Here is a 22,846-nt window from a genome sequence, read left to right on the forward strand (position 1 = left end):
ACATTTATCAGAGAGAGAGAGATGGATTAATTTTGAGAGAAATTTTGAGAGATTGCGATTCACTCTACAGAAAACCCCTGTGTACATCTGTCTGGATTCACGACCTCCTGCAGTAATTCTGAAGCACTAGAGACATCCAGACTTTAGGAAGCCTTGAATCTAACCCAATCATCTATATGAGGTTTGAATCCCCTTTAAAACATCTTCACTGGGTATAGGCTGGGGCTTTCCTAACACTTCCAGCGACCAGAACCTTAACCCCTCCCTAAATCGTGCCCCTTCCATCTTTGGATCACTCAGAGAGTTTGAGGAGAAACCTTCCAACTTCCAACTTTCTTCCTTGGTCCTTAATCTTTCTCTTTAAAGCAATATAAACATGATTAGTCCCACTCTCGCATTTAAAAAAAAATCTTTAGATTATTTCAAGACAGTAATCCTATTTCTTTCTTCCTCTACCGTTGCCTATTCTTTTTCAGAATAAACACTTTCAATATGGGGGGGTCGCATACAATGCAGGGGAGAAAGGTAGGTATACACATAATTAAATTCCTTCTTGTCATTAGGTTGCATAATTTTAAAGCTTTCTGATACCTCTAAAGGTAATTAGACATATGGAATGTCACAAACCCAGGCTGTGGATGGATTGGTATAACCAATTTGAAATGCTCAGAAATCATCTGCTGTTAACCTCGCCTGATTACATTTTGTCAGAATAAAAGAGAGTTTTCAAACATTCATTTTTCCATATGGTAGTGAGTGGCCTGACCCAGAAGTTACAGATGAGCTGCAGTAATGAGTTTTCCCTTGCCTTTGCTGGCTGCACATTCACTGGTGACATTTTACAACTAGGACTTCTGGCTCAATCAATATTTGCAGGCATGAAACCTGCCAAAGTTAACATCAGGGCTCCCTTGCAAATTTGCTTAAGGCACCAGAACTGAAAAAGCTCACAATCTCTAATGCTGCAACTACCATCAGCCAAAGTCCATAATCAGGGATCAAAGCCATCAGAGACAGAAAATTCTACCTACCTCAACTCAAAAGGTTGTTGTGATGACTAAAACATCTTCCAAAGGGGCCCTATGTAAACTATAAAGTGCTATATCAACAAATTTTTAAGAAATATCTGAGAAATATTCCAGGTATTCATATACAATTACATATTATACCTCTACAAGACTTAAAGCTTAAAAAAAAAAAAAATCAATGCATCATGGCCATTTACTACCTTTTTTTTCTGGAAGAAAAACCAAGTACCAGAAACTCAAAATCTCAAAGCAAAGTTATTGCAAATATAAAAAAAACTCTCATTTACTTAATTCCCAATAAAAAAAATAAATAACAGGTGCTGAGAATACAATAATTACTGGAGAACATGGGTTTTAACTGCCCACAAGGAGGGGGGAGAAATCAATGTCTCAAAAATTAAAATCACCAAGACTCTCACTTAAGATCTGTAATCTGATTGGCTGACAAGTAACATGGATGTGATTTATGATTTAAATCACTAGTCATTAAGACTTAATTTTTCCTACCAAAAAAATTCTTACTTCTTGTTAAAGCCTGAATATATATTCATCTCACCTCCAGAGGGTGTGTAGAATTCTTTTTCTGAAAGTACAAACTATACTTTAGCATCCATGATTTACTTTGACATCTTCTCTGATTAATTCTGCAGCTGCATTAGAAAGCTGAATGTTGATTCAGTTTCTTTATTTATCAAGGCTAACAGAGGCAGATACTTGTAAAATTGTTGGAAGGTAAACTACCTCCATTTTAGCAGACTTATTATGAATGTTTTGTCAGTTATACCAGAACCATCATCATTCATTCATTCACTCAAGAAGCGTTTACTAAGCTAATAGAACCTGAACATCACTCCATTAGGTGCTAGAGGGAATATCAGACATCAATCGAACAACAATAACAACAGAACTGCACTGATCTAAAAGAAGTAGCACAGTACAATACAAAGAGCAGCAAACCAATAATCAGAAAAAATCTAGGGGTTCTTGTGACTCACTTAAGAGTCACATGACCTTAGATAAGTCATTGACTTATCAATGCAGCATTTATAAAAACGCTCTGCCCCTACTCTACCCCACAGGGTTGTCTTTAATAAGATAAGGGAGAGTAAGATTAAATAAGATAAAGATACAGCACTTGGAAAAGAAAACAGAACCTAAGATCCAATCTCTCTTAATGATTGCTAATGCAAAGTCTTATACATACAACACTTTTAGAATTACTTAAAATCAGCTTTTGACAAGGAATATCATCACAATTATGATCACAAAAGAAAAAACACTGAGCAGCCCACAGGCATATAAAAAGGGACCCAATGTCACTAGAAATCAGAAAAATGCACATAAAAGCCACAAGATATCAGACTGGCAAAAAATAAAAAAATTAAAATCTAGCAATGTGTTGGTGAAGATGTGGAGAAACGGGAACTGTTAAAACTTGCTGATAGGAGTATAAATGAGTATAGGACTAATTGGTGATACCTAATAACACTGAAAATGCATATATTCTGACTACCCCAGCAATTCTACTCCCAGGTATATACACATTACAGAAATTCGCAGACATGTGCACAAGGAGATACTTAAAGAATGTTCACTGGAACACATTTGTAATAAGAAAAAAGAAAAGAAAATTTCAATCATCCCTGGTTGTACACATAAGCAATAATAAAAAAAATTGTGTGGGAATAATAATCACCAAATTCAAGACAGTGATTGCTTCTAAAAAGGGTAATAAATAAATTGGATTAGGGAGGGGCACACAATAAAACGGGATTAGGGAAGGGTATACATGAGATTTCGACTGTATTTATAAAATTTTATTTCTTAAAGATCTGAAGTAAATTTGGCAAAATGGTATGGTTATGCACACACTTAGAGGGAGAAAAAGGGGACCACTAGAAGCTAGCAGGGAATCATGCAGAACAAGTCATGCCCCACTAGCTGCAGTTCCTTGGTGTTGCTGCGGCTCACTAAGGTTAAGGGTTTACAACACATATTGGGTACCTTTATCTCAACACGATCTTTCACAAAGTTAGTCAAGCAGGCAGAAAGAGAAATGTGGATGAATGGCAGCACAGACAGAGAGAACCATAACTGGTTGAACCAAAAGAGTATAAGCACTGTGGAGTCCTTTGTTTAAAATTCAAAATAGCGAATATATAAAGTCCCTGTCAGGGGAAATGTGACTTAAAAACAATTCAGTCAGAAAAGAGCTGATGGCTTCAGTAAATCTCCAATTCAATGACTCAACAGGATGATCAACTTTAAATTTTTTTAAGCTAATGCATATTAAGGTCACACTATTAGAAGTATAACATCCAATTTGGCTACAGTCTTGCAGCACTGACTTAGTCAACACACTTGAAAAAGAGGCATTAAATCTCGATAATGCACAAGCAGGACAGTACAGGGTCTGGAAACCCTGCTATAGGAATAACCAATAAGGGAAGGACCTAGGAGTCACCTTGGGCTATTTAAACAATGCCCTGGAATGGGGTAAATACATACTGTGCTTCCATGAATAGCAGATCACCTTCCTTTCCGCCTTCATTCTAGAGAAATCCTACTCAGCCTTAAGCTCCAGCTCTAAGGTCACCTTTTCTAATAGTCTTCCAAAAACTCCAGTAAGACCTCTGAGGTTCCTCAGCAGTGTATCATATTATACCTCTATCAGCACATAACATATGCATTCATAAATCTCCATCTCCTCTACTAATTCATAAACTGGGTTCACAAGACAGGAACCATGGGATCTGACCCTTGCTAAGACCTCAGCACCCAACAGTGCCCAACATCAGAGCAGGCATTCAACCCACGTTGCTAAATCAGTGAGAGACAGGGGGAAGAGGACTGCTAAACCAATGAACTACCCAGGAATCATACCTTCCTATTAGCAAATGTATATAAGGTATACATATTCTTGGAGGTCCTTGGGTCATTAGCGTGACTGCAGCCAGGCAGGATTCATTTGCACCTACATATTTGATCATTTTTATGCCATCCTGGGTTATACTTTATGTATCACCTAGTTAATTCGCTAATGGTGGCACCAAGCGATATAAAGGACACGAACAGTAAAACTCAGATTCAGACAAAGAATATCAGTACAACCTTATAATTTACTGATGAATAAACCAAGACTCAAGGAAGTAACAGGACTTGAGCCTGAAGTCATAGACAGACCTAGGTCTGAAATCTCTCTCTTTTGCAGGAGCAGTACATACAACCTCCAGATCCCTCTCCTTAGTCACAACCCCAGAAACTATCTCTTAAAGGCATAATTTTCATCATCTCTCCCTGTTGCCATCATCTTTCAACTAACATTAAAATCTCTTCTGCTACTTTTCTGTCTATGGCTTTAACCAGGACAGCTCTTTTCTGTCATTGCTCCTTGCCCATTTGTAAAAGCTTAGTGCCATCTCTCTACTCTCCATATGTAGACTGCAGTAAGAACTTCCCCCCCTAGACCATTTGGGGAACCCACCCAGTCCACTCAGAATCTTTAAACATTGAATAACAAGTTAATATGGCAATGCTATTTTAAATTATTTAGACTTTTAAACCAAAGCTCAGATACAATAAATTCACTTTATTATTTTCGGTGACACAAAGGTTAGATACTTCATAAGTGCTTGTCACAGAGGCTGGGGAGAGATGGAGATGGAGTACTCATTCAGCAACGAGCAGCCCCACAGTGGTTTTGCACATAATACAGCACACCTGTTATGTGTAATTATGCTGACAGAGAAGATTCCAGCCAGTGGAATATTGCCTCTAGCAATGGACAATTTCATTAAGACTAAAGTGGGGCAAGGAAATCTTTAATTACCTTTTCTATAAGTTGCTTCTGAGGTCATTGCCAAGACTTAAAACTTCATTCCTCTTTCAAACAGAAAGAGTGGCTGGGGAGAAAGGATGTGTACTCGCAGGAAGACAGATAGGAGAGAAAAGAGAAAAGTGAAGATGTTTTGAGAAAATGGGAAGGAGAGGGGATGAATAACCTGGGACTAAATTAGTGAGAACCAAATCATAAGTAAGAAATAAATAATTTTATTCATTTACATAATCAAGGTCTTTCACAGTTGCTCATTAGTTCCTTCATGGTTCTGACACAATTTTGATCTCAGGAGCTTAGGACATTAGCTGTCACCATTACTTGTTTTAAAAGTTAAAACCTATCCACATAAGTCTGTTACACAATGGCTGACACATTTATTCAAGGAAGACAGAACTCACATCAAACTTTACCCTGAGTATCCTGTTAAAGAGAATATTTTTCAACATTATGGGTAATACTTTAAAGTCTGAAAACACAGCATGATTATATAATATATTTTCTTTCTAGTGCCGATTTACCTCTTTCAGCTTGAACGAAGTATCTGGTGTTATGGCCTCAATACATGCCTGCTGATGAGCCCATCAAAAACAATGAAAAGAGATGCTTTCATGTCTACTTTTGTCTAAGATGCACTTTATTTTCTTCAACTCAAGGTTTTACTATTTCTAGAAGCTTTACAAACCACGAAAGTTAGCAAAACACCTCCATTCCCAATAAAGACAAGTATGGGGAATGAGTTATTCTTAGAGTCAGAAATACTTCCTCCACCTAGAACACAGAAAGAACACTGACCACCTGACCACATGGAATATGATGAAAAGGAATTCTCTGGGTGCCTGGGTGAATGCCTATTGCCACCTACAAACTCCCCCCTGCAAGCTCTATCCCCATCGCCACAACTCTCTTGCAAGGAAGCTATAAAATTGACTTTAAAGTAATTTTAAACTAATAACTGTTCACTTCAAGAACATTTTAGGACACTCTATTTCCTAGCAGTAGCATCTAGTAGACCAGATAAGGCAAAATGCATATTTTGCTGGGCAGGAAGGGACTCTACCAAGGATTAAGATAATTAAATAATTGTCTTATACAGAAACATAAATAAAAGAATAAAAAAATGTGAACCATCTCTCCCCTTTTAAAAGTTTTCTTTGAAGCTTGGCAGGCTTATGGTATCAGAAAAAAACCTTAAGAACTGGCTGCCTTAGAAAAAGGTATCTGAAAACAGTGCAAAGACAACTGTTTTTTTGTTTTGTTTTTTTGCACGATGCAAAGGCATTATTACACGTTATGGTAGCTTTACTTTCTGAGAAAGGAAAGGAAAGTGAATTTTCATAAGCAAGTTTCCTCTGTGGGTGAATCTCTAGTCAGTTACAACCAACTCAGAGAGAGCCATCAAGGCAAAATACCCATTAGCTGTCAATTTAGAATGACTCCAGAAAGCCAGTCCCAGAGCTCCACTGATATCTTCTCAACAACCTCTTAATCTTATTTATAACACCTGTGTTAAAGCAGCCTGACATCACTCCAACTCATCTCAGACTGAAATTACTTAGAAACTTGAGAATCCCAGCAAACATACCAAAAAACACAGAGACACTGGCTGAAAAACCCTACACACAAGGGAATTTGGCCACCTCTTTTAAACAAAGCTGTATAAGTAAGCCAGGCTGGGCCTCCACGGGCAGTCAGATATAAATCTCACAAAGGACTTGTTAGGAGGCACTGAGGTCAGAAAATCTCAGGGTTTAAAGAAACCACAGAGTTCCTCCATCGCTACCTCACCAAGTGATTATCCAAACTGTGTAAGAGTTACCATTAACTGTGTGCTTATTATGTTCATTATCTTTTTACTCCACACACAGCCCTGCTAGGCAAAGAACGCCCATTCCGTTTTTTCAAGTGAAGAAACCAAGGCTCAGGTGGCTTGCTTAGCGAATTGCCTAAGGTCAAACAGCTAGAAAATAGAGGGGCCGAGACTGAAACACTCAGTCCAGTACATCATACCACCACCATGTGATTGGGAAATCATCCTGCCTTAACTGGTTCTGTGCTTTCTACAGATCTGTTTCCCAAGGCGACTTAAACTTAAGTGAACTTTTGGCAGCTCTACTACTTCCTGTTTTAGAAACCAGTGTGTGTCCCAGGCCTGTACAAAACACAAAGCACATAAGAACCTGATGCTAAACTAGTCCCATTAAAAGGGGAGACTGGTGCAGTGAGAAGAAAATGGACTTCAGTAGGCAGACATCCAAGTCTGTTACTAGAACGTGACCCTGAATAAATCACCGTCTCATCCCCAGAAAAAGCCCTCCTAGTGAGGAAGCACCTAACCCAGAAAAAGTACTTAATACATGTCAAGTAAGAAAAAAAAAAAAAATCAAATGGAAATGGGTATGCCAGCTACAACAACATGAAATAAAAACTAATCTTGTTGTTTGTATTATCTCTTACTTTTTGCCTCTAAGGCTGGGTGAAGAGAAAACAGCAATTATGGCCCACAGTAGACTTATAGCAAATATTGGGCAAATAAATGGGTCACTCAATCTGTTGCTTTGGAGTCAGAATCAACTCCAGCCTCAACATAAAAAAGATACCTAGAAGAGAACCAAATGCAGCCACTAATCATTGATTCACTGCTTCATACATTTCCTTCCTCCTTCTTCCTTATTACCCTTATTCTTTCCTTCCTTCAGTCAAGAGACATTTATTGAGCATTTACTACATAGCATGCACTGATCTGGTCACTGTCCTTGAGGAACTCAAAGTCTAATGGGAAGAAAGACACATAACCAAGTAACTTCAATACAGAACTGTTGGGAAAGGCAGCCCACACATGCGGTATTTCCAATCCCACTCCGCTGCATAGGAATGGGCCTCAGGCCTGGAACCGAGTTGTGATTGTCAGCAAGAGGTTCAGGAAGTTTTACTTTAATTAAAAAAGCAATTTTTTAATTGCTAAATTAAATTACCTCCTAACCAAGAGGTAAGGAGCCCAAACAGCTTGTGCCAGGCTTATCACCTTGTGTGGCAATACCTGTCTCTGTTTCTGCTCAATGAGAGTTCCTTTGCTCTGCTTAAGCATGTACATCAGTGCTCCTGAGGCACACCCCTAGCTTTCCGGCCGGGGTCCTTCTGCTGCAAGAGAGAGGGCTGCAGGTAGGCCACTGCCCTGCACCAGCTTCAGAGGACGGGTGAGGGCCCCACTAGCCACAAGGGACTGACATACATCCCGGGAGCTGGTCTCGCTTTATCTCTTCTCTGTGTGAGTAAAGCATCATTCCATCCAGTACTTGACTGCATGGTGTTTTCACCGGCAACTCCAATACCAAGATGCAATGGGCAGAAGCGTGTGGAGTCCTCCCCCAGGACTGATAACTGACGGGAGTGTTCTACTCTCCTGGGTTAGACAACCAGTGCATGGTGTTCTGCTGGACAAGAATGATACACACGGCAGACTCGAGGCAGGCAACACTGGGTGATGGTAGCATTCTGCTGCATTCTACTTCCTAAGGCATTTCTGGTTTTAAGCTCCCTTCATCCACCAGAGCCCTCTATTAGGAAAAAGATTCTGCCATCTACTTCCTCGTGTCTTTGGGCAAGTTATTAAACCTCTGTGAACTTCCTTTCCTCATCTATAAAATGGGAATAAGAATACTGACTTTCCCAGGGTTGCTTTTAGGATGAAATGCAATAACACCTATAAGTCAAACAGCACAATACCTGGCTCTTAGTGGGCTGGTAGTTCCCAGGCCTTTGTTTTGTTCTTTTGGTGTGGTGGCACAGGTAGGTGAATACACATATTCTTTTTTACTTCGTTAAAAGTATGACAATTTCTACAAGCTCCTCTATGAGTTGCTTTTCACTCACTTCAAATCAGGACCATACTATCCCTGTAAGTAACCCTCTTTTCCCACAAACACAATCTGTCAATTGAAGGCAAATCTGCCATTAATGCAGAGGCAATACTTCAAGCCCAGCTGCACACTGCCTCCTGATATTATCCTTTTAGGCTCGGTGTCACGCTCCTGAAAAAAGCTCTACTCACTGTACTCAGCAATCGAAAAGTTCACATGGTCAGAAGTGCCTCTGCCTCACACAAGGTGAACCATGGCCAAAATTGCTTTTTTAATTAAAGTAAGACTTCCTGAACCTCTTGCTGACAATCACAACTAGCACGTGGAGCCCAATATCACATAACTAGTCTCCATCTTACTCTAATGGTGATTTTAAGCACATAGAGAAGGTAGGGGGAAAATTACTAACTTAAACAAAATGTTTAATCTTCTAATTATGGGAAAGGCTCCAAGAAGATGGAGAGTGATTTGCAATCTTCATTATGGAACCCGCATGTGACCGCTGGCGCAAGTCATGTCAGCCAGAAGGCAGAGACCATCTCTTCTTCCCCCACTGAGTTTTCTGTGTCCTTGTAAGTTCTGTGGGAATGAAAGAAGAAATCTTTGGGGGGAAAAAAAAAAGCAGAAGACTCAAAATTTGTCTCCCCAAGTTCATTATGCTGAACGAGGTATAAGGATCCCCAGAAAGAAGCCAGGGAGATAATATTTAGTGACTTCACATTGGCAGATTGAGCAGCCTGAGGGCCTTTGAAACTCAAAAGTCTTGTAAAAACAGCCCAGCTCAGGTGGTGCTTAAGCAATTCTTTTTATTTGCTGAAAAGTCCTGTCATCAGCGGTAAGGGATGCATTGAGAATTAGGGTGGTGCCCACCAATGGCACCTTCGGTCAGAAGGAAATCTGTTCTTCTGCAGATATGCTTGTACCACGGCTAATTTGTGTTATCTCTGCCCATTCAGATCTCTGTGCTAACTCAGGAGAAAAAGTCCCTGCCAACCAAGTCCGACAAGTCCAATGGCAGAACTCCCACTGGAGAATCAGCAGAGACAGCGAAGGCAGGCAATTATTCCCTTTCATTAGAGAGAGTTCTTTTTAAGTTTGGTTGGGTTTTTTTTTTTTAATGTTGAAAACAAAAAGTGGTCACTCACAGCCACTGCTCACTGCAGTCCCTTACACAACTGGCAGACACTGAAATTTCCCCCTAAGCCAACCAGAAAGAGCTGTGCCCCTGTAATTACCCACTGTAATGTAAAACCAGACTCGGAGAGGACGGCCACAGCAGATCTGGGCAAGACAGCAGTGATATTTAATCATCAGTCCAGACCATCTGCAACTGTTTTGCAGAAGCACATCAAGTTTATGGATTCCAAAGCTCCCTACAAGTTACCAGGTGCTGAAGGTCAGCTGCACTGTCCTCGGGTCCACTGGGGCTGCCTTCTTCATTCTCTCCAGGCCAGGGTGCTCAACAAAAGGCATCATGCCCACATTTTCTGTGCCAAGCCTGGCACGAGGAGAGTGTTGCTTCTTGATTAAGCCAGAACATAGATTAAATGTTTAGAACTGGGAGATTCTGAAAACAACCAAAGTGCGAAAGCAACTATCCTAGGGAGAGCAGAGCTTCGGCTGTGGACCCCTATAGCACAGAGGTGAATTCTACCCACTTTGAACACCTACGCTGGCCAGACTGCTCCCCCACAATCTATTCTACATTCTGCAGATGCAGTGCTCTTTTCAAACATAAACCAAATTGTGGCACTCCACAGCTTCAAACCCCTAACGGCTTCCCACTGTACTGACAACAAAATCTAAACATTTTAAGGCCACCTCCCCTCCCCACAGTTGACCTCTGTCCTTAATTGTCTCTTCTCACTCACCATGCTCTAGCCGTTTGCCTCACACATGACAAGCTCGTTCCCACCCTAGGGCTTTTGTACCGGATTTGTCCTAGGCCTATGCTGCTATTCCCACAGCTCTTCATAGAGCTGGATCTTTCTCATCATTCAGTTCTCAATTCAAATGTTACCCCCTCAGAAGGGCCTTCTAGAACCTTCTGATGCTCCACCATCACTGTATGACATCAGCCCATTTTCTCCCCTTCATATACCGATTTGAAATTATCTTGGTTTTGTGTATGTAGCATTTGTTTGCTTGTGTGGGTGTTCTTATTTATTTGTATTTGTTTTTTCTTGTTTATTGTCTGCCTTGCCTCCGTGGATATAAGTTCCATAAAGACAAGGTACTGCAAATGTCTTGTGCATATGTCTCAGTGTCTAGTATAACAACTTGCATTTAGTAGGCATTTAATATGTATCTGTTGAATAACTAAAGAAGGAAAGATTCAATATGGATCACTAATCTAAATGAAATTTACTAACCCTCAAGAATCTAGACTGGCGGGGCGCCCTGGGTGGCACAGCAGTTAAGCGTCTGCCTTCGGCTCAGGGCGTGATCCCGGCGTTATGGGATCGAGCCCCACGTCAGGCTCCTCTGCTATGAGCCTGCTTCTTCCTCTCCCACTCCCCCTGCTTGTGTTCCCTCTCTCGCTGGCTGTCTCTGTAGAATAAATAAATAAATAAAATCTATNTATGAGCCTGCTTCTTCCTCTCCCACTCCCCCTGCTTGTGTTCCCTCTCTCGCTGGCTGTCTCTGTAGAATAAATAAATAAATAAATAAAATCTATAAAAAAAAAAATAAAAAATAAAAAAATTTTAAAAAAAAGAATCTAGACTGGCTCACAGGCTGTCAGCATGTTTCACAATGCCCTAGAAACCTGGTTGGTTCTTTGCCAACCCCTGGTGAATGATGAGGAAACAATGGCAAAGACAAGACCAAAATGAGCTTGTAGGCTCTCGAAGTTGCAGAATATGAAAATCTGCAAGGCTCCTGGGTAGAGTCTTGCCCAAATTGTCCTTTCACAGGAGGATCAGATGGGCGAGCAACAGTGATTACCAATGGCTGAGGCCAAGACCCAAAGGTTGGATCTCAAAGGTCCAGCAGAGGCAGGGTATACCATATGAAGCAACCCCAGCCCAGTCAGCCAGAGTCCTTCAGGATGAGGCAGCAGTTGGGAGCCAGAGAACAGATGTACATACTTGGGAGGGGGAAAAGAGAGAGAAAATGAGAGACAGAGCCAAGAGCAAAGCACAAGACAGAAATGGGGCAGAGGCATGAAAAGGTCAGGAATAAGCACATGGGGTCTCAGGTGATTGCTGCAATTTAGATTTCATGGGCTGGTGGGTGTGTGAATTTGGATATAAGACTAGCTTAAAGATATAGTGTCAAGGCCATCAGACAGGTAAATGGCTCCCCTCCAGAAGGATAAGCAGCCATGAAGGAAAGGGGCACTCCACAGAAGGCCAGGTTAAGCTTCTGTTTGTGAGTGCTAGTTTCTCTTGAAAGACTCATGATTAGTGAGCACTAGTAATTGCTCAGATAGTCTTCAGTCCTCAAGATGGTAATGGTGGGCAAAGATATCTAGAAGAAATGCTGGATGAAAAACACTAATTTGATCTCTAATATCTTTCGGGCTTCAGTAACTAATAGAAGAGCCCTAAAGTTCTACAGTTCATCCAAAGATGACCAAGAATACTAACGCTTCATTCATCCAACAACCACAACTTTTCAGGACACTGTGAAAGGAAAGCAAAAAGGGCCTCAGAGGTTAGATTTTATCCTATTTTACCCTATTAAACAAACATCACCACTAAGAAGTGACAACTAACACCAAAGAAAAGCAAGAAAAACTGTAAGCAATAGGCACAAGAACTCAAAATTCCTCTGTAACACTCCCAATGTTTTAATACAGGAGTAAAAACTTTCCACACTTCAAAAGATCATGAGAGAATCTGGGCATAATTAACATGTGTTCATAATAATCACCCAAAGACAATACTCTGACCTACTGAGAAAGGAAGAATGTTTACTTTAGAAAGAACTCCAAGCAAAATGATGAAAAAGTTAAGTTTTGAATATGGAAAAAAGCACTGTTCTGATCCCCATTTTATCACCTGAGGGAAGTCACTTTCCATCCCTGTGCCAGGCCCTCCCCTGGCACTCTTGCTCCACTTGTAAGTTTCTGCTATGTGAGAATCTGTTCATGAGGAGTGTCACATTTTCCAAAGACACCAACCAGATAAGAGAGGAGCTAGTGCAATTCAATACAACCCATATCACCTTTTTAAAAAAGGAACCTCAGGGGCGCCTGGGTGGCTCAGTCAGTTAAGCGTCTGCCTTTGGCTCAGGTCATGATCCCAGGGTCCTGGGATCAAGCCCCAAATGGGGCTCACTGCTCAGCGGGGAGCCTGCTTCTCCCTCTTCCACTCCCCCTGCTTCTGCACTCACACTATGTCAAATAAATAAAATCTTTAATAATAAATAAATACGGAACCTCAACGTGGGTTTCTTTTCATGACGACCCCCAATTTCATCCATGATAATGTCTTTTTCTTTTTTTCTTTATTGCTGCATTTTAACATTCTGTTGATTCTTTGGCATCTTTACCTTCCTCTGCCCAACAGCTGCTCCTGGCCAGAGCCCCCACTCCATGTTTCAGCTTCTCTGTCAATAATTATGTACCCCTGAAATGTTCAAATTTCCCTTAACATTAATATGAGAAGGTATCAGCTGTTCCCATGGAAGTATTAATGTTTGAAGAGGCCAGTAAAAGATAACAAGACAAACTCTAACCACAATTCTTTTATTTTATCCAAACTGGAAAGAAAATAGCATTCCAACATGATACACCAGCAGAAGACTGATGTACTGTTAATGCTTAAGTTTATTAAAAATTCCAAAAGTAATTTTAAACTCAGTTGCTCTTAACTTGGGGGGGTCGAATAAAAAATGTAATCCTCGATTTTATGTATTAACAAAACAAACACATAAATAATGCCAAACACTAAAATTAACAAGTCAGGAACAACAGGTGTTGCTGAGGATGCGGAGAAAGGAGAACCCTCCTACACTGTTGGTGGGAATGCAAGCTGGTGCAGCCACTCTGGAAAACAGTACGGAGGTTCCTCAAAAAGTTGAAAATAGAGCTACCCCATGACCTAGCAATTGCACTACTGGGTATTCACCCCAAAGATACAAATGTAGTGATCCAAAGGGGCACCTGCACCCCAATGTTTATAGCAGCAATGTCCACAATAGCCAAACTATGGAAAGAGCCTAGACGTCCATGGATAAAGATGTGGTATTTATATACAATGGAATATTACACAGTCATCAAAAAATGAAATCCTGTCATTTGTAACAACGTGGCTGGAACTAAAGGGTATCATGCTAAGTGACAAAAGTCAATCAGAGAAAGACAATTATATGATCTCACTGATATGAGGAATTTAAGAAACAAGGCAGAAGGTCATAGGGGAAGAGAGGAAAAAATGAAATAAGACAAAACCAGAGAGGGAGACAAACCATAAGAGACTCTTAATCATAAGAAACAAACTGAAGGTTGCTGGGGCGGGGGGGGGGGGGGGGGGGGGGGGGGGGGGATGGACATTGGGGAGGGTACATGTTGTACTGAGCACTGGGTATTATATAAGACTGATGAATCGCAGACCTGTACCCCTGAAACCAATAATACATTATGTTAATTAATTGAATTTAATTTTTTTTAAAAAGAAAGAAAAAAAAGAACGTCAAACTATCTGTTCAATAAACAAGCATACCTGCCTTTGGAATATAGTCAGACATATCCAGAGGGAAGCATCATAATACTCTGTGCTTGATGTCAAATCCTTCTCAGTTCAGTCAATGGCTTTGGACACTGCTGGGTAGTTGAAGGGAAGTCTAAGGAGCCCAAGCAGATAATCTGCTCACAGGCAACTGATAATCTAAAACGAGTTAACAGATGAAAATGCACTGCGGTAGTCTCACTAGATCTTTCACTGAACTCAGGACAAAGATAATCTAGTTTCTATCTACCAACCCACAATGGAGATGGGGTTTTAAAATTTAGGCCAACACACTTGCAGATCAGTCACTCCTAGAACACTGCAGAAAAGAAAATGGCTTTGAACTATTCAGCTGAAATACTAGAATCAAATGGCTGACTCTGGAAAAAGTAAGGGAATCTCTGCTATACCTTTTCCTAACTTCAATTTCTCTATAGCCATACAAGACTCAGACCAAAACCAACCGCTTCCTTCGGAAACCTTAGGGGAAAAAAAAAAGAAAGAAAGAAAAAGAAAGGAGTAATCTGTAAATGAGATTTCTGGCACTAGAAAAGGGGAACACTGAGATATCTCAGCAATATTAAAGAGACCTGGGGAAAAAAATTACTGTGTTGATGACATAATTCTTGATATCAATGACTGCTAACTGTGGTGGAATAGGGTCGTGCTTTAATCTATTGAGAACAGTTCTATACTGTGGCATGTGTGGGTGACAAACTGTTCCCATTTCCTTTTACAGCACTCTAAACCTTAATCTCCAAGGGACCAATGACCTTGGGAATACTGAGGCATCTTGGAAGAATTCAAAAAAACATTTTTTTCGGGGCGCCTGGGTGGCACAGCGGTTAAGCGTCTGCCTTCGGCTCAGGGCGTGATCCCGGCGTTATGGGATCGAGCCCCACATCAGGCTCCTCCGCTGTGAGCCTGCTTCTTCCTCTCCCNCCCTGCTTGTGTTCCCTGTCTCGCTGGCTGTCTCTATCTCTGTCGAATAAATAAATAAAATCTTTAAAAAAAAAAAAAAACAAAAACAAAACATTTTTTTCTTTTGCTACAGAATGTGCGTTGATTGTAATTATATCAATAATTTAAAATTAACAGCTAACATTTACTGGGCGCTTACGACGTGTCAGGCACTATACTACTTAGCACTACCCACCCTGTCTTATTTAATCCTGCATTTAAAAAAAGATGGTAAAATGGAGATCTTTTTTTTAATGGTGGGCAGAGATAATTATAAAATCTCCATTTTAAAGATGAAGACCTGAGGCTTAAAGAGGTTAATTAACTGACCCAAGGACACATAGCTAGCAAATAGCAGAGGTGGGATTCAAACACAGGCAGTCTGACCCCAAGTTAGTGTTCATTCACTACACCAACATTAAAAGACACCCAATGGACACACTCAGAGGGTACGTGCCTTGAATTATGCTCTCCAATAGAGTTGACAGGCTTTTCTGAGCCATCCACATTCTCCAATATAGTTATTTTTACATCTAAAAACTTCTCTCTTGGTGTAAATTTTATAAATTCAATCCCCCAATTTATTATTTTTTTTTAAGTAAGCTCTACGCCCAACGTGGGGCTTGAACTCACAAACCCTGAGATCGAGAGTCGCACACTCCACTGACTGAGCCAGCCAGGCGTCCCTCCATATCCCAATTTAAATGACACCTAGTGAGGGACTGCACAAAGGTATGGCTGTCTTCCTCAAGTTCACCTCCAAAATTAGGCATCTCAATAAAACCTACCTCCAAGGAAGCTGGAAGAGGCGGGACTGAAGTCTATGACCAGTGAAAACTGTTCTGCTGGCCTTTAGAGGAAATAAACCCATGTTCACCATGCCAATACACGATCCACAAAAATAATAATTAAGACCAACCAGAAAGCTAGTTATCTGACAAAGTCTCAAGAGTCTAAACTATGATGGTGGCAAATGAACCAGGAAGGAATAAAGAGAAGACTGAAGAAGCAACACTTTCTCTGTAAAGCTTTCCTGGTGGCAGAGCCGCTCCTGCCTACACCACCACCTTTTGTTCACTCCTCTTTAACAGCAAGGACGCTGTGTACTGGAGACTCAGTTTTCAAATCTGTGGGATGCCACCCTTAGACTGCAAGCTCCATGAGAGCAAGAACTGTGGCTTAAACATTTTCAGATCCTGACACCGTCTTGACCCCTGAGAAAAGAGCCAGACCTCTTTGTTCACAAGATCTTATGATCCATGAGGAAAAGAACCTTGTCCTTCATCTTTGAGAAATAGCTCCAAGGCTTCTTTAAAGTCTACTGAAAAGAGACTCCCCTGACTAAAATGCAGAATTGGGGTAGGTGGTGGAGCAGGTGGAGAGATACAGAGAACTACATGACCCCAGAACATCTGGCCAGAATGTTCAACAGACACATGAAACCTAGATCATGGATGGCTAGGGAGCTCACAGTTGTCTATACCGAGGTGCTGAAAGACAGAAGAATGGATGAGTTCACCTATGATGAGGGACAGGATTATAGAATCTACGCTAAGGAAGAGTCAATAGTAATAAGGGTACTGGCAACCTCCAAGAATGCAGGCTTCGGACATCCTACAGAACACCTGACCAGTACTCTTCAAAAAGGTCGAGATCATAAAAGACGATGAAAATGACAGGATCCTGGGTAGGATCCTGAAACAGGAAAAAGACATTAATGGAAAAACTGGTGACATTTGAATTAAGTCTGTGGTCCAGTTACCTAGAATTATGAATTCCTGGTTTTGGTCATCATACTATGGTTATAGAAGATGTTAACTTCAGGGAAGCTGGGTGAGGAGTATATGGAAACTCAGAAACTCTCTTTACTATTTTTGCAGATTTCTGTAAATTTAACATTAATTCAAAATAAAAGTTTAAAAAATGTAGGTTTTGCGGCAAGAGTAGCAAGAGATGATATGGAAGAGGAAGACAATTCAGAAACTGAAGTAACATATTTGAATCAAACATTCTTTTTTTTTTTTTTTTTAAAGGGTCAGGTCATCAACAGAGCAGGCTTTTTTTTTTTTTTTTTAGATTTTATTCATTTATTCGACAGAGATAGAGACAGCCAGCGAGAGAGGGAACACAAGCAGGGGGAGTGGGAGAGGAAGAAGCAGGCTCATAGTGGAGGAGCCTGATGTGGGGCTCGATCCCACAACGCCGGGATCACGCCCTGAGCCGAAGGCAGACACTTAACCGCTGTGCCACCCAGGCGCCCCATGAATCAAACATTCTTGATGTCTAACATGAAAACAAAGACATACAAGTCAGCAAGCAAACAAGATATCAGAACAAAAGCTTTCCAAAAGGGGAAATAACCGGAGTATATTTGAAGTTATATAGTGGTTCACTCACTCAGTCATTACACAACCATTCATGAGGCATCAATTATGGGTGAGACACTTTGCTAGGTGCTGGTCCCTGCCTCTAAGTTAACTATATAGTGTGTGAGGCGGCACATAAATCTGTGTTTTGTGAGTATGAAGAGAATGCACCAGGAAGAAAGAGGACGAGAAAGTTGCAAAGAGAGGAAATGAACTTAAGAAAGAAATCACTCAGGAGATGAAACAGAAAACACCCTGAAATGGGAATATCAATGAAAATAGCTCTTTATCTTTTGTTTATAGTTCCAACATTAACAAAAAGTAACTTTGAAAAGCACTAATCTAAATTGTCATGCAAAAGGAGCCTACATCACAATGCTATAAAACAATACCGTGATGAGGATAATATTCTCAGGGTTAGAGGTGAAATGGGGCTACTACAGAATGAGCACGTGTTCAGGCTTTTAAAATGTTTCTTACATACACACCATCAACAAAGGAACACAACAGAAAAGCTCAATTACAAATTACAATTCTACCTTACAGAGAAAGAGGCAGATGATAAGAAATACAAATGATAACACACACAAGGGAAAAAATGCCTATTACAGCAAACTCGAACTAACACTTTACATACCTACTAGATTAACGAGACAAAATTAAATTGTGACAACTAGTAATATCAAGATTGTGGTAAAACTGGAACACCCACTGCTGTTAGCACTTGTAAACTGATAAAGGATTCATTCCATATGAGCACGAGGTGTTCCTTAATGTATCTGCGGCTGAGATGACCCCATCATCTGCCACTCTCCTCCGTTTACTCAATGCTCCGACATTTCACTCCCATGCTTCTGCTCTCACTAATCCTAGTCAAGAATGACTTTCCTCGGCCTCCTTCATTACCCACAGAATTCCTATTCATTCATCATGGCTGAGATTCCAACATCATCTCCCTTTTCTTCAATGACCGCATTCAAATCCACTTCCATTAATACATCCCTTCTCCAGGCATATCCTATCATTCCTTCCATTGTGCTCCCATAATACTTTATTCACACAGTTCGTTGTTGAAATATCTGTCTCACTCCTCAAGTTATGAATTCTTTAAGGTCCAAGACCATACCTTAATAATTTTTGTACATGCAATACTAAGCTCAGGAGATGGCACGTGGTCATTTCTAACGGCAGGTGGGAGGGGGAAAACGCCAAACAAATGAAGAAGTTCACTGCAATAGTATCTCCAATAAAAAAACCTGAAGACCAAATAATTGGAAATAATTCCTCCAAATAATTATAGAGGAACAATTTAGGGGAAAATGGTTGGTCTATCACTTGAGCAAAAACTATGAAAACATTAAAAATAACATGAGGACCATGTAGAAACACAGGAAATATTTCTGGCAGTGTTAAATTAAAAATATAGAACACAAAACAGTATAGACACAATGATTATTGCCATGCATATACAATAACTGTGGGAATATAAAAATACTTGTTAGACTGGGGTCCTTTTCCTTTTCTCAAATACTTTTTTTAATACTATTCCTGTCAGTTTATTGTCATTAAATTTTTTTTTATTTCAAAAGAAAGAAAAAAGGGGAAAGAAGCAAGATTATAAATTCGTACAAGCCCCTGCAATTCAAGGAAATGCTATGATATTACCAATAGGTCACAAGAGGAGTGGGTGTCTGCAGTATTGCTAAAACCAAGGGTCCCCGACCCCAATCTGCCTCAAAGAGAATACTTCTCATGTCACAAAGCAAGTCATTCCCACTGAGCCAAGCTGCACTAAATGTGAATTCTTTATTGCAAAACTTCGAAGGTAAGAACTTTTTCCAGACATCTGTGGGATTAGTATTAATGAGAATGCCCTGAAGTTCATATGCGCACTTATGCAGCAGAAACTTCTCAGCCAAGGAACTGCTGGGCACACTTCTTGATGAGATGCCTAAGCCTAAAGGCATCAAAAAAGTACATTTCCATACTGGGAACATTACTGGCTTCCTCTTTAAGACTTTTTCCACCACCTCCTGTCCACATTGTAATTCTCCTGTCTTCTCAAATGAATAGTTAACATATGTCAAGGATATAAGGCATATACTGAGGCACTTACTGCCTAACTCTGTTACTAGAAGAACCAATCTCAGCAGAAAATTGGAATCTTCCCACCATGCTGCCCCAAAAATGAAATTTGAGAAGCACCCAAAAAATATTAAATACTTTGAATAAACATTTCTTGACATTACATATTTTCCTTGCTTACCTTAATCTCTGAATTCCAGGAAAGGAAACAACCACAACTCTTATAGCTCAATCCCTCATTTTACAGGTGGTAAAAAGATACACAGAGAGGGGAAGTGACTTGTCTTGAGTCACCCAGATAAGTAATGATAAAGGGAGGATTAAAACTCAAATCTCCCAGATTTTCAGCCCCGATTCATTCTCCTACAGCAAGCTTTTTTATCCCTTGAAATCTCTAGAGCTCTTGGCCTAAATAATTAGTATCACACAATTTAAAGTTAGAAGAGACCTCAGAGAGACTTACTTAATCCCCTCATTAGGCATATGAGGAAACTGAGGCCCAGAAAGATTAAGTGATTTGCTCTCAATATCCTGGATGGCAGAGGAGTATAACTTAAGCTCAAAAAACTAAAACTAACAGCTATGAGAAGGGAGGAGAATCTCAGCTGGGCAAAATTTCAAAAGGAATGTAGATCATTCTAGACCAGGGGCACTTTCAAAATGTAGTCCCTGGACCAGAGCTTCAGCATTACCTGGAATCACCTGTTAGAAATACAAACTCTAAGGTCCCACAGGAGACTTTAATGAATTAAACTCTGGGGGTGGGGATGTTCAAATCAGACAACATGTCCCTGAGAAATGAACTTCTGTGGTCATGCTGAGTCCACTTTATAAATCGCAACTATAATCAACAGCACTAAAATGTATGCATTCTTCTATAGGCGCACCATACTTCAATTTTTAAAGTTTTTGAAGTATGTATGAAAGTTTTTTAAGTCTTTAAGTAAAGTATGAAAACAAAATGGAAAACCAGATTTGGGTATTCATTTGGTTCCAGTTCTGGCTCTACTCCTTACCCGCCGTTTGTCCTTGGGCAGGTAACTGACCTCTGTAAAACAGGCATGCCACCTACCTCAAAGGGCATGTTGAGAACTAACTGCAAAGACGCATCCAAAAGCACTTTAGTTCAGCAGCTGGCACAGAAGTAGGCAGGCAGTGCAGCACGGTTACTATGAGCTTCAGCTGCAGGGTAGATGCTTTGCAGCACCTCAGTTCCCTCATCTGTGCAACAGGATTAAAGACAGCACCTTCTTCACAGGGTTGTTATAAAGATTTTGAGAGATGGTGCAGGTAAATAATGCGTCTTTCATATCTACAAAATGTTACTGTTTTTGAAGAGCTTTTGCATCCATTAGTTCAAATGATCTTCACCCATTTCCACAAGAGGATGGGTGCATTTGATTGATTATAGAAAGATTCCAGACTGTACCATCTTTTAGAAACAGAAGGAGCAGACATCAATCTTACAGAAAGGAAACTGCATGAATAGTGCACGTGGGGAATGAACGGGGCTGAAAATAAGGAGATCAGGATTCTGGTTTCACCTATGTCAAGACCTTAGCCCACAACCTCAGGGAAGTGCTATACCAGAATGGGGTTCACTTTTCGTCTGTAAATAAGTGGTCTGCATGAGGTTATCTATAACATCTCTCCAAACAAAATTCGAACTCCTTATCATGGCCTACAGGAAGGCCGACATCTCCTATTCATCACCTACCACCCTCCTGCTTACTCACCATGTTCCAGCTCCATCGATCCTCTTCCTGATCTTCTAACAGGCTACACCAGCTTCTACCTCATAGCCTACGTACTTGCTCTTCCCTCTGCCTTGATCCTTCTGATCTTTCACATGATTGGCTCCTTCTCAACCTTCAGTCCTTTAACATCCATTCCTGAGTCCTTCCCAGACCACATTACCAAAAGTAATAGGTCCTGTCTCCTACTGCCAGGGGTTATTTTCTTTCACAGCACTGTCTGATAAAAATATACTGAAAGCCACAAACGAGCCACATCTGTAACTTTAAATTTTCTAGTAGTCACATTAAAAAAGTTTTAAAGAAGTTAACATTAATTTTAATAATATATTTTCTTTAAGCCAACATATCCCATATATCATCATTTCAACATGGAATGAATATAAAGATTATTAGTATATGTTACAATAATTTTTGTTATACTAAATCCTGGAAACCCAATGTGTATTTTATACATATCGCTCTCAATTCCAACTAGCCACATTTCAAGTGTTCAGTAGTCACAGGTAGCCAGTGGCTACCGCACCAAACAGCACAGTTCTACAGTTAACCCTGCTTCCCTTCAAAGTACCTATCACAATCTGAATTTCTTGTTTGTTCACACACTTACTATCTTNGAGGAACTCGGGCATGAGAAGTGAGGGGACGCGGGCCTGGGACAGAGGTGAGAGGAGGTGAGATGAAAGGGCGCTGGTCCTGCAACCGGAGACCCCTGCCCGGGTGAGGGAACGGTAGGCCGGCCCTCCTCGTCCCTCATACCTGGTAGCTCAGAAGTTCGCCCACATCCATGATTCCAGGCCCAGCCAACACCTGCTACTCGGGTTCCCTCCACTCACGCCCAAACCGCGGCCGCCTCCGCTGCAGCTCCAGCCACACTGCCGGAAAGCGCTGTGAGCGGGTCGCGGAGCCAATGAGGGAAAAGTGCGAGTGACACGAAAGCCGGCCACACTGCGGTAAAAGGCAACGCCACCGTAGAACGCGCTGCATTTACGACGGTACTGCTTCCGCCCTGAGCCTGAAGGGGGCGGAGAAAGGGGGCGGAGACTTGAAGGAGGGCGGAACGGTGAGAGAAAAGACCCAAAGGAGCCAAGATTTTTTGGACGCCCCCTATGTGCAGGGCGGAGTGCTGAGTGTTTCACTTGTGCTCTCCTAATCCTTCCAAGACCTAGCCAATTTTATTCTCATTTCACAAATAAGGAAATTGAGGCATAGAACTGCACTGTCTAGTTCTATACCCACTAACCACATGCGGCTACTGAGGGCTCGAAATACAGCTAGTCTGA

The 22,846-nt window shown here is 40.9% G+C and overlaps 1 protein-coding gene across 1 annotated transcript in view; it reads right to left on the reverse strand.

Annotated features, from left to right (window-relative positions):
* CTNNBL1 (catenin beta like 1) overlaps positions 1-22,512 on the reverse strand; it is a 167,468-nt gene extending 144,956 nt beyond the window's left edge. The window contains exon 1 of the mRNA XM_011219614.3: positions 22,323-22,512. Within this exon, the coding sequence (XP_011217916.1) occupies positions 22,323-22,352 (30 nt within the window). The 5' untranslated portion in view covers positions 22,353-22,512. The remainder of the gene's footprint in view (positions 1-22,322) is intronic.
* Between the last annotated feature and the right edge of the window lie 334 nt (positions 22,513-22,846).

The sequence above is a fragment of the Ailuropoda melanoleuca genome, chromosome 13, assembly GCF_002007445.2.
Source record: "Ailuropoda melanoleuca isolate Jingjing chromosome 13, ASM200744v2, whole genome shotgun sequence".
In the NCBI taxonomy this organism is placed as follows: Eukaryota; Metazoa; Chordata; class Mammalia; order Carnivora; family Ursidae; genus Ailuropoda; species Ailuropoda melanoleuca.